This window comes from Necator americanus, chromosome X (genome assembly GCF_031761385.1).
Source record: "Necator americanus strain Aroian chromosome X, whole genome shotgun sequence".
Taxonomy (NCBI): Eukaryota; Metazoa; Nematoda; class Chromadorea; order Rhabditida; family Ancylostomatidae; genus Necator; species Necator americanus.
The window spans coordinates 13,850,208-13,864,250 of NC_087376.1; the positions used below are offsets into that span (position 1 = coordinate 13,850,208).

Below are 14,043 nucleotides of genomic sequence, written 5' to 3' on the forward strand. Positions count from 1 at the left end.
TTCTTTTAACATTGCTACATCAAATGAGAATCTTGATGAGAAGAATCGAAGTTTCCACCAGCGCGGAGTATGACAATGGCAGATTTGCGAAGGCGTAAAAGCAAATAACGAGGGTTGGCAGGGTTTTTGGGGCCTTTCATCGGGACCAAATTCTGGAAATGCACATGAAATTAGCATCTCACTTACTTTGGTTTTGCCAAATTTTTGTTTTGCCCTTTCCTAAGGATACAAACGGTTTGCGACCTACTAATCAAACCAAATTTCCATGGAACAAATATTTTTTAAAAGATACGACTTATGGGAATGTGATGTAGGACTGCATTTTGAATCCCTTCTTTTGCTTGTGTAAAGCGGGATACTCCTACCATCATCCTTTCAATTGTGCATTCTGTGACGCTGGTCGTATTTCCCTCCTGTTTGGAGAAGGCCAGATTTCTAAAGCGTAGATCAAAGCAGGAAGAATGGTGGTGTTGACTAGGTGGGCACGGAACCGTTTGTTCCTAGTCCTCTTCACTACATCCTCGATGCTCTCATACGTTCCCTAAGCTGCTCGTTTCCTCCTGCCCAGCTCGGAGCTCAGGTAGTTTGTCACGCTAATTTTCCGGTCTAGATTTACATACCTGGAGTTTTTGAATATATCGTTCCGCAGAGCGTGAATTGTGCATCAGAAACCCATCCGTACCACATGATTATCGTCTTATCCAAGTTCAGGCGAAGCCAGATCGCTTTGCTCGTTTCAACAAATTCGACAAATACTCATTCCGCCTGACTGAGGCATGACATTATCAGAACGATGTCATCAGCGAAACGAAGATGGTGTTGCTACCGACCGTCAACTTTCACTCACAGGTTATCCCGTTCTAATGCTCGCGTCGCGTTCTCGGGGTGGCACTGAATATTTGGGTGAGGTTGTATCGCCATGTCGAACCTTTGTCTTCGCGACGACTGTGAGGTTATTATAGAATCAGGATATTTTTCTGCTGTGAAGTTGCTATACAACTCACGAAGCATCTTTATGTATAGAGTAGGGCCGCGTTGGTTGTTCAAGGCCTGCATGATTACATCCGTCTCAACTGATTCGAAAGCTTTCTTCAAGTCGATGAATGTGAGACACAGCGGTATCTTGTACCCTCGCCATACCTCGATGACGTTCAATAGAGTGTGATTTTGGTCAATCGTGATATATCCTTTTCAAAACTTTGCTTGTCCTTGCCAATTTAATGCTGGCCTCCCTTCTTATACAGCAACACCGCCTTGTTGGTTTTACATTGCTTAGGAACCATTCCCACAGATAACGAGTGAAGGGCCGCACCAGCGTGTTGTTAAGGACTGGCGGTAGGTTCTCCAGATGTTCTCCAGATGTTGAAACCTGATTCTGTTGAGACCGAGAGAAGTACGATTCCTCACCGACATGATGGTATGTCGAACTCCGAAAGGCAGGACCTTTGGAATGAAATGTCGATCTTCCCTGTAATGGGAAAGAGGCAAGTGGACGTGGCTGTCGAAGATATCTGAGTAGAATTCGTGAATGACCTTCTCCATCCACCTTCTCGATGCTGTAGTTGTTCCATCTCGGATCTAGAGAGTAGTCATTTTTGTTTTACAATTGACGAAGTTTCAAGACGAAGAATGATCTTACCCACCTCTGCTGCTTCAACCAACATTGGTGCTCTTTTCTATTCGAGGTCTTCTTTTATCGCTTCTCTGCAACATCTCGCAAGCTAGAACGTTAGTCCGTGGTTGCCTGCAGCTCCTGCAGCTCAACGCTGACGTACTAGCTCAAGAGTTTTCAGCCACATGCGTCTCTTGGTGGTTTTAAAACTTGTTGCTTGCCTCGTGAAGTCGCGAAGATGTTCTACGGGCCGATCATTTTCGTCGTTAATGTTGTCCATTGCGATATTTTCCCAAAAGCTGACTAGCAAGACGATGAGGTCAAAGTTGATGATAGTTCTGGAACTCCGCTTTGTAAACTTCGCGGCTTTCTCTCCTCTCCGAATGAAGTAAAATCCTTCTTGAAGGAGGTAATGGTCCAATCCTGCATAAAACTTTGGCACAACGGCATGCGTCAGGCAAAACCTTTTACTGACGACGTAGTCAATTTTTATGGTACCCATCTTGTGACTCCTACGTTCAGCGTAGAGAGGAAGGCTTCGGGAATTGCGACTTCCTATGGATGGTCTCAGTCGTCATGATGAACTCGGAGATCCTCTCCCCCTGTTTGTTCCATTGTAGGCCGTGGATCCCAATGTGAAGTTCCACAGGTGTTCTACTTGGGCCAGTTTTGACGCTGAAATCGCCAATTATGGCCTTGTGAAAGACAGGATCTTCTCTGCAGAACTCCTCCAGATCTGTAGAAAAACCTTCGATTTCTCCTTCGTAGCTTGGTGTTAGGGCATAAGCGACGAATACAGTGAAAAGTGGTATTGACCTACATTTTCTTATCCAAAAACGTCCAATTCAAGTCGTAAGTTGTTCGAAAGAGTCCATGTACATTATTATACTCGTGTTGACGAGGACGCCAACTCCTCCAACTCCTCTATTGTCGCATGTTCCAGACAACAGTTCTTCTCTGGTGTCATATGCGGCGTTCAGTGGGTGGCGTCGTCTCATCTTGGTCAGTTTGATGAAGTCGTACTATACCTTCCTAGCTTGCATTATCAGACTTTGCTAGCCTATTCCGCTGCAAACGTACGTCCGTAGGAAGTGCAGATCGCCACCTTACTCCTTTTCATATCTGTAGCGTAGATGACTTCTGCAGTCCCGTTTTTCCTGGTGCTACCGTGCCAGACGTTCTTCTGGATTCAAAAGACTCTTTCTTATTGCGTGTCTTGCATATAATTTCAAGCCCTATGGGCAGGTTGCAGGCCCCTCGTCCTATGAGTTTTGGGAGAGAGTGGCATTGAATTATTTTGGTGAGATTGTATCACCCCGTCAAAGGCCTCTGTTGACGTCGATTGTGACATTATTGTAAAACCATTGTGAACGCCAGACTTTAGACTTCCTGTTGTGTTTGCTTCGCTGCAGTGATCGATGGAAATTTAAAGCAAATCCATTTTCAGTCAACTTCTGCCAAAGAACTAAAACTGTTTTTCTTCTAACAAAACCTTTCTTCTTTCGTTTATTTTAAAGGAGTACTCGCGGGAAATTTTATCAATGCATCCTTTTAATCTCTTTATTATTAATGGTGTTAACACTTAATTTAGTAGAGCAATTTTGCATGTAGCATATTAAGATGTGATTGTACACTCTACGTGAGAAAACGCGCATTCGTGTTTTTTCTTCCGCTTTTTCTGCGTAGTCTGATTCATTGTATTTTATCTCATTAGATTTGGACATCAACTGACATGTGGTGATAAAATGAGTTTTTAATTGATTTCCTTGAGCTGTAGATTGGTATTGATCGTCTTTATTAAACAACGGCTGACGTTTCGGCGTTATCGCCTTCGTCAGAGCCTGAAAAAATTCAAAGCCATTGGTGATTTATCCTTTATTTATCCTCAAGCACCTCATCTCCCTACAGAAAGCATCCAAACGGTAGGCAAACTCAAACAGCAATACATTGGCTAGTACTTACCTTATAAGCTAGACTTCCGAGATTTAAAGACAGTCGAACATGGGCAATAAAATGAGTTCATGTAGCTTATTCCAAACTGTAAAAACCTTTGCAAAAGCACTTACTTTTCAGATCATCTGCAGCCACATATTAGTGAACCAGACTCTGAGATAATTGTGGCTTGAGGATATATGACATTTGGTGCAATCAAAATGCGAAAAAAATGAAGTAATCGTTAAGCGTTCGTAAAGTAGACGTTATTGTGAACATTTTGGTACAGCACTTATATGTATATTATTATATTTATTATATTTGTAAGTTTTAAGATTTTCATAACATGGCGAAAGTGGCATATTCCAATTTGATTGAAATACTTACATTCACAACTAGAACAGAATCAGTACAATATCAATGGTATCAAGAATTAATTTAAAAAAATGCTTTCGACAACAATCTGGTTTGTAAAGCCACATTTTCGAAGATGTTCGACACTTCTCCTCCGAACTCCGGCCATTCATGCATAAAACAGATGGTGAATAACCACGTATCAGCAGAATAGTTAGTCGTAGTAATCCCAAAGAAGTGGTTTTAAAAGCTTAGGTCAGAAAGGATTGCAAAAAAATGAAGGTAAAACGGAAAAAGCTACACTTACGTGTGTAGAATTCATAATTGTACAAGGGAAAACTCATGGGCATGCATGTGTAAGTGTGTTCATGGGTAATTGAGAATTGTTATTCTTGTCAGTGAATGACCCTATAAATTACAAAATATAATAGTAGAATAAAAAACAAAGGGGGAGGGGGAGAGAGACGAAAGCATTCCCTGTAGATAAGATTAAAGGTTTTTCTGTTGTTAAGAATAATGTTACAATCGACGTGAAGAGAAAGCTTCCACAAGACACAATTTTACCCTATACACTCAGTGCCACTCTCGAGAACGCGATGTAAGCATCAGAACGGGATAGCTTGGGAGTGGAAGTGGATGATCGGCAGTTACACCATCTTCTTTTCGCTGATGACATCGTTCTGATAACATCATGCATCAGTCAGACGGAATGAATGCTTGTCAAACTTGTTGAAACGAGCAAAACGATTGGTCTTTACCTGAACCTGGATAAGACGATAATCATGCCGGACGGATGGATTTCTGGTGCACCATTTTGCACCACGCTCAGCGGAACGATATATCCGAAAACTCCAGGTATGCAAATCTAGACCAGAAAATTAGCGTGACAAACTACCTGAGCTCCAAGCTGGGCAGGAGGAAACGAGCAGCTTAGGGAACGTATGAGAGCATCGAGAATGTAGTGAAGAGGACTAGGAACAACCGGTTCCGTGTTCACCTAATCAACACGTTCTTCTTTCTTGGATCTACTCTTCTGAAACTTGGGCGTCCAAACAGGAGGAAAATACGACCAGCGTCACAGAATGCACAATTGCAAGGGTGACGGTAGGAGTATCCCGCTTTACACAAGCAAAAGAAAGGATTCAAAATTTAGTCCTACATCACCGATCGAAGATAAGAGGCGCTGCCGCATATGTCAAGGGAAAGTAAAATTAGGTGGGCTAGCCACGTGATTAACGACAATCGTTGGACCAGAGCTGTAAGCGACTGGATACCACGCGACATCAAACACACCGCAGGAAAACCTCCGACCCACTGGTCAGTCCTCTTTACGAAGTCCTTCAAAGCAAGATACGATGCTCTTCAAGTACCTAACGAGGAGAGCAGCGAACCTTTGCTCGCGATCAGGCGAAATAGAAGTATTACTGGTGTCCGCTCGAGGAAAAAAAAACAACGAGAGGACAGGTGATACAGGTGCTACTATTTGATAAGCTGCTATTTGAGCAACTCTCTACATGTGTGTATCCAATCTCTGAAGGAAGATTTAAGCAATCAAATAAGAGGAACGTACAAGGAAGAAAAGAGGACATACAGTAGAGTCAAAACGACATGAAGCACGGTGCTGTTGCGTACGCCGTTGCGCCCGGAGCGGTACGATGGAGCGTAGCGGTATCAACTGAGGACCCATGCTACCACCGTTCATTGCTGCAATTCACGATGGTCCCACCCCGAATCCAAGCGCTATCTCCATCGCGTCGCTTCGAACACAACCGCTTACGCAAATACACACTGCTTCATATCGTTTTGACCCGATCACACATTAGTGCGAAATCAATCGATAAATCCGTTCGGTTCGGTGGATAAATTGGTACCAGACTCCGTATGTCTACTCTCCTGTGTATATTATATATACATATATATACTATTTTACTATTAGGGGCGGGTGTAGTGTAGCGGTTAGAGGCTCCGCTTCCTTCACCATCTATCGGAGGTTCGAATCCGCCCTAGTGCTCACCAAGCCTTTCATCTCTCCGGGGTCAAAAAATCAGTACCAGACTTGTCTGGTAGGATAAAAACCTTGATCTGGCACATCGGCTAGCCACCGCAAGTCATTGTATAGGCCAGTTACACGTTCGTGAACCTCAAACGATTCTGAATTGAAGTGAACGTAAGGGCGCAACCCAAGCGGATTGATTAACGCCAGAGACTAGAGCTAAAAAAAAAAACTACGCATGCCCTTGTAATGCGCATGAAACAGTGCACAACGTCTCATTCACTTCTTGACCTTTTTGATTTGAATTCCTGCTCAGGTACCGGGGCACCAATGTCTGGGCTAATTGAAATTCCTCGTGCTGTCGTACCGATCTCGTGCTGTAGAGTCTAGCTCACTGCTTTCTGGCGAGGGCGCACCAATTCTACGCCGTGAGACCTACCCTAAGACAAAAGCGCGATGCCAAAACTGGCTTTTTTGTTGCACGACGTGTTGTCGTGACATGCAGACATCCACACACTGACGGAGTCCGTTGTTATACAGCATATTTATATCATGCCATATGGTAACGGGCGTGTGTGTCAGTCAGAAGAGGAGAAAAACTCAATCTTCGGATAATGATTCCGAATTGTGGAGGTATCAAAGGAATAGAAGAGTAAGGTCAAGTTTGAATACTCTCAAATGTAGCACTGATGCACTCAGGAAGAAAAATAACGAAATCATTTCATAATCGTGATGTCAGCATTTTTAATTTCTATTGATTATAAAGTCGGGCGAACCGAGCACCACAAGAAGTTTAATGTCCGTTCCGTCCGGTGATATATTATATAACAACTAGCCTATTCTGCAACGTGTGTTTCTGTGTGTGTAGCAAACTTCAAGAAAGCAGTGAGAACAGTCCAATGACTTTACATAGATGTGGCGATACCAGAAAACGCTAAAATGGGGTGAGACGAGTTGATGATGCCAGAAAATGAAATCAGTTTTATCATCGTGCACCAGAACCACTCTATAAACCACAAGCGTTATTGTTGTAAAGTAAATGAAACAGAGTGAAGCGTTCTATGACCGTGACAACTACATGCACACTAATGTACGTTTCCATTATATCTACCCTCCTGTGTGACTCGACTTAGTAGGCGGGCTGATGTCATCGCCTGACGCGATTACCCGCATCTTCGCTGAGGTGTGCCGTCCTTGAACACAGCTCTGCCCAACCTTCTCGATCTTCTGCGAGAACTTACACTGAATCAATTCATTCGTCGCTATTCCATATTCTGCGAAACACGCCTTGCCTGAACTGTCTATCCACGCCGAGTGTCCTCAGGTCCTCTTTCACCACCTCAGTCTAGAACTTCCGTTTTCGGCCAGGTGGCTCCTTCCAGCTCAAACTCGACAAACTCCTCAGAACACGTTGAACAAGGCGATCTGCCGGTCTCCTTAATATATGACCAAAGAAGCTGAGACGATTTACTTTAGCCACTTTCGATGGCGGTGCAAGATGTTGATGTCTTCCACGTGTCACCGGTATACCACATCAATTTCTGCGTAAAGATCTTCATTGTGACATACCCTAGGCCAAAAGTAGCCAAGTAGCCGTCTAAGCAGCTTTCGTTCCGTGCAATCAAGCCTCTCCATAACCGCTGACGGTGTTGCCCAAGCCTTCGATCCGTACATCATGATGGGGCAAATTGCGGATAGGTAGACTCGCAGCTTGACTCCGTTGGTGATGGGAGTCGACCACAGACATTTCGTTAAGGAGTTAAATGCAGAAGTAGCCTTAGCGATTCTTTGCTGAACATCTCTCTCGTAGCTGCCGTTGTTCTTCAGCGTACAGCCCAGGTAACAGAACTTATCCACGAGTTCTATTGGTTGTCCGTCTACCCTGATTCTCGTTCGAGGTCTCGAAGAGATCCACATCTGCTTGCATTAATCAGGGCGTAGACGTAGTCCGTAGGCTGCAGCCAGCTTCGATACAAGGTTGAAAACATGTTGAAGTTTCGTACTGCTTTCTGCGAATATAACAACATCGTCGGCATACTCGAGGTCAGTCAAGGGGCACCATGATGGTGCTAAGACAATGTCGGCAGGACACTGGTCGACTGTTCATCGCATAATGTCGTCGATGGCAAAATTGAACGGGAAGGGTCCTGTCACTGCCCCCTGTCTTACTCCACTTACCACTTCAAACGGTGTTGTACATCCGGCTGGTGTTCGAACTGCAGCAGTTGTTCGTTGATTCATGTCATCAAGCAGGCGAACGAACTTTCGTGGTACTCCATCGGCGCGAAGTGCGTTGAGAAGACGGCTTCGTTGAGGAGAGTCGAACGCGGCTTCAAAGTCCAGAAACGCTAGTTGCATTGGCTTCGAATACCGCTGCCAGATTTCGATCACTCTCCTGACGATGAACACCTGGTCAATCGTAGATCGGCCACGATGAAAGCCACCTTGCTCGTCGCGCGTTGTTTCTTCGCGATGCTTAATGAGTCGGTCCAGGATAATGTGCTCCAATACCTTGTACATAACACGCAGCAAAGAGATTCCTCGATAATTCCTGGGGTCCGTGGGGGATAACTTCTAGTGGAGGGGAGTAATGATAGCGTGTCTCCACGAGTCAAGTATCCTTTCGTCTATCCATATTGAACGGATGATCTTTGTCATCTCACGAATCCCAGACGGAGGAAGATATTTTAGCATTTCTGCGCTAATCCCGTCGTTTCCAGTAGATTTTCCATTCTTTATTTTTTGAATACAGACTAGAACCTCCGAATCGGTCGGTGGCTCCTCGTTAACCGCATATGTCGGTCTACGAACGTGCTCGAGTTCAGAAGCTGACGGTGCTAGCCGGTTCAGCAAGGTCTTGAGTTGTTCCCTCCAAATTGGAAGGGTTGCTTCACCGACAGCTACTTCATTAGCAGTGTTGAGGACAGGAGAACATCTTTCCAATTTGCCGCTATACTGTTTTAGTAGAGCATAGGCTTTCCGCGGGTTCCTGTCCTCCCACGTCTTCTCAAACTCCATCGCTCTTGACGTCCACTCGTTATCGCGGTCTTGTTGCAGTTGACGACGTAGTTTCCTTTCTAAGACGCTTTTCCTGGATGAAGTCACCAGCGCTGCGCGCGACATATACAGAATTGTACATGATTTTGTTTCCGCAGATGCAAAGACAAACTTCTTCCGCGGCAACAGAACCGGGAGGGTTTCCCTTGCAGCGTCCTGGATGCACTTTGTGAAGGAATCCGCATCGCTAAGCTTTTTCCTGGTCCGTACTCCAACATGAATAGACACACGTTGGCGGAATTTTGTTCTGCATTCATCATCTTTCAGACCTGCCATGTCGATTTTCGGTTGAAAAGGAACTCCTCGGTTTCTCTTGTGGAACCGTATCTTGGAGCTGAGAAGAACTGGACGGTGGTCAGAGTCGAACGCGACGTCCCAAACAGTTCTAGATTTTCGGATATCTGACTGAGGAATGTTCCTTGTCAGAAGTCGAGCTAGTCGAGCTGAAGCATAAGAGCCTTTATCTTCCGCTTGCGCTGCTCTTCAGGGTTGGCCCCTGCCACATGAGCTGATGGCGTTGATGATTCCTCTTAAACGTAGAGGCGATGATGAGGCCCGTCTGTTCGCACAAGTCGACTAGATGGTCACCGTTGTCCGAAGTGCGCTCTGCTGGATAATACCATTTTCCTAGCACATCGGATTGCTGTTCGAGTCCCATCTTCACATTTGCGTCAATTCCGTGTTATTCACCTACGCATTGAGTTCATCATAGAAGGCGTCTTTACTGTTGTCCTCAGCGGTTTCCGTAGGTGCGTGAGCACTTACGATCCAGAGTTTACGTCCTCTGCGATCCCGCAGTCGTAGAAAGGCGCATCTAGACGACGTTGAGCCAAATTCCTCCACCAGGTTCTTGTAATCGTTCCTCACAGCTATCGCGCAGCCACCTACTTTGTTCTCATCAGCATCGCCGCAGTATATTGTGTAATTTTCGATGCTGATGACGGGCCGATCTGTTACGCGTGTTTCCTACAGTGCAGCAAAAGGAACACAGAGATATCGCAGAAATCTGGATAGAGCGGCTTGTTGGAGTTCACTCGATAGTGTTCGGCAGTTCAGCGTGACGAAACGAATGGTTGTTGCCAAAGATTTCATGCTCCCTTCAGGCAGTTGACCTTTCAGGTTATGGGCTTTGGCGATGTGCTGGACGACAGTACCTTTTTGGAATGTATGAGGATCTTTCGCCATATTACAGTGCAGGTTATATAGCTCGTACGTTCCCAACTCTCCTGTGCATATTATATATATATATATATATATATATATATATATACTATTATAGTATTAGGGGCGGGTGTAGTGTAGTTGTTAGAGGTTCCGCTTCCCTCACGATCGATCGGAGGTTCGAATCCGCCCTAGTGCTCACCAAGTCTTTCATCCCTCCGGGGTCGAAAAATTGGTACCAGACTTGTCTGGTAGGATAAAAACACTGACCTGACACATCGGCTAGCCACCGCAATTCATTGTATAGGCCAGTTACACGTCCGTAAACCTCAAACGATTCTGAATTGAAGTGAACGTGGGGGCGCATCCCAAGCTTACTGATTAACGCCAGAAACGCTATCTTTTCATCATACTATTATATGTTATATATTACATATTACACATATTATATATATATATATATATATATATATTCGGATACTTACGTAACCAAAGTTCTAAGAAACCAAAATTTCTCATAAATGAGTCGAGTGTTCAATTAAGTGCAAGAACTTTGTAGAATGCTTTGAAGCTTTTCACACAAGAGTATATAAGGGTGAGCATGCGCATTTTTGTTAATTTGCAAGAAATGATAGGTGGACAACAGCCTAAAGCGATCATGCACTACGACGTTGCGCCAAGAACAAAATGCGAGCAGATTGGTCGTATAGTTCAACAATACTCTGGGTGAAAACAGGTCAGGCGCAAACATCAACATCACGTTCCACGGCAATATCTCAACGGCTACTTAAATCGCTTGCCGACAGGAGATACAGGTTTCTAAGTCGCAGTCTTCTGTCGACAATGATGAATTATGATGAAGGGATACCTCTCACAGGCAAAACCGTCACATCAGCCGTACACTTCAAACTTCGATATACTTCGATCAGCTTCATAATTAATTCGAGAAAAGCGGTGAAAAGCTAAACTGTCTATTTGGAGTATGACATTGCACGACCGAACGTCACTCCGAACACTCCCAAAAAAAAAAAATTGCAGAGCTCGGCTGGCGCCAAATGCCACCCACCCGCCATATTCGCCTCGCCTTTCCAGAGTCAGACATACCTTCGGTATCTGAAACATCACCTGCACGCATGGAAGTTCGACAAATACGTTGATCTCAAAACAGCAGTCGAGACACTTTTGCCTCTTGAGTTGTGTGCGGATCAATAATCTACCCAACAGATCTACTCCTTGACTTTCTGGAGTTATGGATGTCCATGATGATTATATTGTGTGACAGCTCGAGACACAAGGACCACCTCTCTAACTCAGAGTAAAGCCCCTTCAAAAAACACGACTCGAAAACTTCCGACATCATCAAGAATGAACACATATCATATCTGTTCATATCTGAACAAAATCCACCACAGGAAATGACGCCAGATGCTGTTGTCTTCCTCAACCATCAAAGTAGTATTATTAGTATTGCCAATGTGTACACACTGGTCGGACAAGCCCTCGTGCTCAATCTAGGACTCATCCGTGTCATTCTCAACACTGGGCGTTCTTTCGTTAGTAATGGTCTTTCCAACCGCCTCCAGCTGCAGGACATCAATTCTCTCAAACTGACAACCAACACATTCGGCTCACAAGAGCTACTGAAACAGATTTGCGGTGTCACCGAACTACAGATCTGATCCTATTCAGAACTGGTATATCTCGTATCAGGACGAGACTCCAATTACTGGGAAGACGTCACCACGGTTTCAATCATTGTAACAGAAATCGATAATGTCTCGTTCGAAATCGATGATGAACCATAGCCGTGGGAAGACATTCTCACGTTTGAATCATCAAGCGTGCACGATTCCATATGATCATGCACCGAAGAACACAAAAAACGTGACGCAAAGGGATGGTTATCATTTGAAAGGACTAAAAGTCCAGAAGAGGGAAGATGGATGCAATGTAGGGTTTCCATGGAAAGATACTGCAAGCACCTCGCTAGACAATAAGTCTATAGCCGTACGGAGGCTGGAAAGCGCTGTCGCTAAGCCCGTCAAGGACCCTAATACACTCCAAAAATATCAAAAAACTACAGAGTCAGTACAAATGAGGGGCTGTTGAAGAGGTCGACGAAAGAGCACCAAAAGACGGACCAATCATGCATTCCTCGCGCACCTCGCCCTCATCACGCCACACAAACGGACTAGACGAAACTAAGGGTTGTCTTTGATGCATCTGCGCATCTGAAAGGACAATCTCCACTCAATGACATTCTGTATCCAGGCCCGTCACTCTGCCAAAGGTATGTGCCATCTTACTGCGATTTCAGAATCGGAGATGTGGCAATCGCCATTGATGTGGAAAAGTCCTTCCCCCTAGTAAGGTTGAATCCTCGGGACAGAGATTCGATACGATTTCTGTGGCTATGAGAGATTAAACAACCAATACCACCAGCGAATACTGTCACTTACAGGTTTGCAAGGGTGATGCTTAATTGGAATTGGTCCCCTTTCCTTCTCGCAGGAACAATCACATACCACTTGGACAGAAACGTTAGTAACTCGAAGCTTGCCAAAGAAATAGCCGACAACACATATGCGGACAATGTCATAGTAACGACATCATCCAGAAAAGGAGCAAAATGCCTTACAAAGACTCGAAACAACTTTTTCGCGACCTTGAAGGCATCACCCCGCGAATCTGGTATGGAACATGTTTCAGGTGGGTAATGCGTGTACGGGATCGTAAATTGTGAGGAGGAGGGCGATTGGGTTCATCTCTCCCTGTATCACTGTGAATGGAATGGGTTTTCGACGAATTGCACGCGGAAGGGCGCAAGGGTGGTGCGCTGCAACAGAGGACGTGGTAAGAAACAGCATTCCGGGGTCGTCCGTTCACATTCATACAGGGAGAGATGAACGGAATCACCCTCTTCTCCACAATCTACGACCCTGTATAGGCATTACCCGCCTGAAATACGTACCACCCCAGATTCGTGTGGTGATGCCTTTGAAGTAAATTTTAGTGAATTTCGCTTGAATAGCAGCATTCTCAACCCAATTTTCTTTGTCAAAAGAAATTCAAAATGTTCTCGGAATACCTTGGCATTCACAAGAGGACCATCTTGCTCTCGAATGCCAGCATAGAATCACAGCAAACCTGACGAAACGGTCGACTTCAGAGCAAGTGACTTCGATTTATGATCCAATGGGATTCCTCACGCCACTCACGTTACGAGGAAGACAGTTCCTTGGACTACTTTGGAAGTTCGACTACTATTGGAACAAACCCCTTTCACCAGATCATCAAGAGATCTGGAATGACATCATCTACGCAACCGACAGATTTTAGAAGACATTTCCTCGGAAAGTAGTCGGAATCTGGTGTCTGGCCACACAGGTTCTGCTCGCCAGCTCAAGTGGAGGCGGAATGGCTGCTTGTGCATACCCCCTTTCTAATAATTGAAGTCACCTACTTGTTGGGAAATCAAAACTTCCAGCACTCATGGGGAACCTCACTATTCCTAAACTTGAATTGAATACACTTACAATGGCAAGAAGACTGGCATACACAATGTGCACCTAATCACTATCGAACAAGTGGTGATCTTTTCTGACTCAGAAATAGCCTTGAACTGGATAAAGACTCCAGCTTCCAAAAAAAAACACACCAGAAATTCTAGTAAAGAATAGAATTGCGGAAATTAGGAGAATCACCTCTGAGCTGCGCACACTCGTCCAGTTTGGACATGTCAATACATCGGAAAACTCTGCCGACTGTGGAAGCAGGGGGGAAAGAAATCTGACTTTGACTGCCATATATGATGTCATGGACCCGAGTTCATAACGATACCCATGGACAAACGGTCTTAAGAATGTCAACATTTTACTCTGCCTCTAGAAGAACAACTATGTACGGTCAACTCTAAGTCTGAAAGAAGTCATGT

The 14,043-nt window shown here is 44.7% G+C and overlaps 5 protein-coding genes across 5 annotated transcripts; 1 reads left to right on the forward strand and 4 right to left on the reverse strand.

The window, feature by feature from the left end:
• Window positions 1–776: 776 nt before the first annotated feature.
• RB195_022960 (uncharacterized protein) lies at window positions 777–1,515 on the forward strand (the record flags this gene model as incomplete). The annotated part of the gene is made up of 2 exons (XM_064210228.1): window positions 777–903; window positions 1,328–1,515. The coding sequence occupies 2 exons, from the start codon at window positions 777–779 to the stop codon at window positions 1,513–1,515; spliced, it is 315 nt and encodes a 104-aa protein (XP_064066109.1).
• Window positions 1,516–7,409: 5,894 nt separating this feature from the next.
• Window positions 7,410–7,808, reverse strand: RB195_022961 (uncharacterized protein; the record flags this gene model as incomplete). Its single annotated transcript, XM_064210229.1, has 1 exon — window positions 7,410–7,808. The coding sequence occupies one exon, from the start codon at window positions 7,806–7,808 to the stop codon at window positions 7,410–7,412; it is 399 nt and encodes a 132-aa protein (XP_064066110.1).
• Window positions 7,809–7,994: 186 nt separating this feature from the next.
• Window positions 7,995–8,411, reverse strand: RB195_022962 (uncharacterized protein; the record flags this gene model as incomplete). Its single annotated transcript, XM_064210230.1, has 1 exon — window positions 7,995–8,411. One exon carries the CDS (start codon window positions 8,409–8,411, stop codon window positions 7,995–7,997), a length of 417 nt encoding a protein of 138 aa, XP_064066111.1.
• A 54-nt stretch (window positions 8,412–8,465) lies between these two features.
• RB195_022963 (uncharacterized protein) lies at window positions 8,466–9,224 on the reverse strand (the record flags this gene model as incomplete). Its single annotated transcript, XM_064210231.1, has 1 exon — window positions 8,466–9,224. One exon carries the CDS (start codon window positions 9,222–9,224, stop codon window positions 8,466–8,468), a length of 759 nt encoding a protein of 252 aa, XP_064066113.1.
• RB195_022964 (uncharacterized protein) lies at window positions 8,466–9,606 on the reverse strand (the record flags this gene model as incomplete). The annotated part of the gene is made up of 2 exons (XM_064210232.1): window positions 8,466–9,391; window positions 9,537–9,606. The coding sequence occupies 2 exons, from the start codon at window positions 9,604–9,606 to the stop codon at window positions 8,466–8,468; spliced, it is 996 nt and encodes a 331-aa protein (XP_064066112.1).
• Window positions 9,607–14,043: the final 4,437 nt, after the last annotated feature.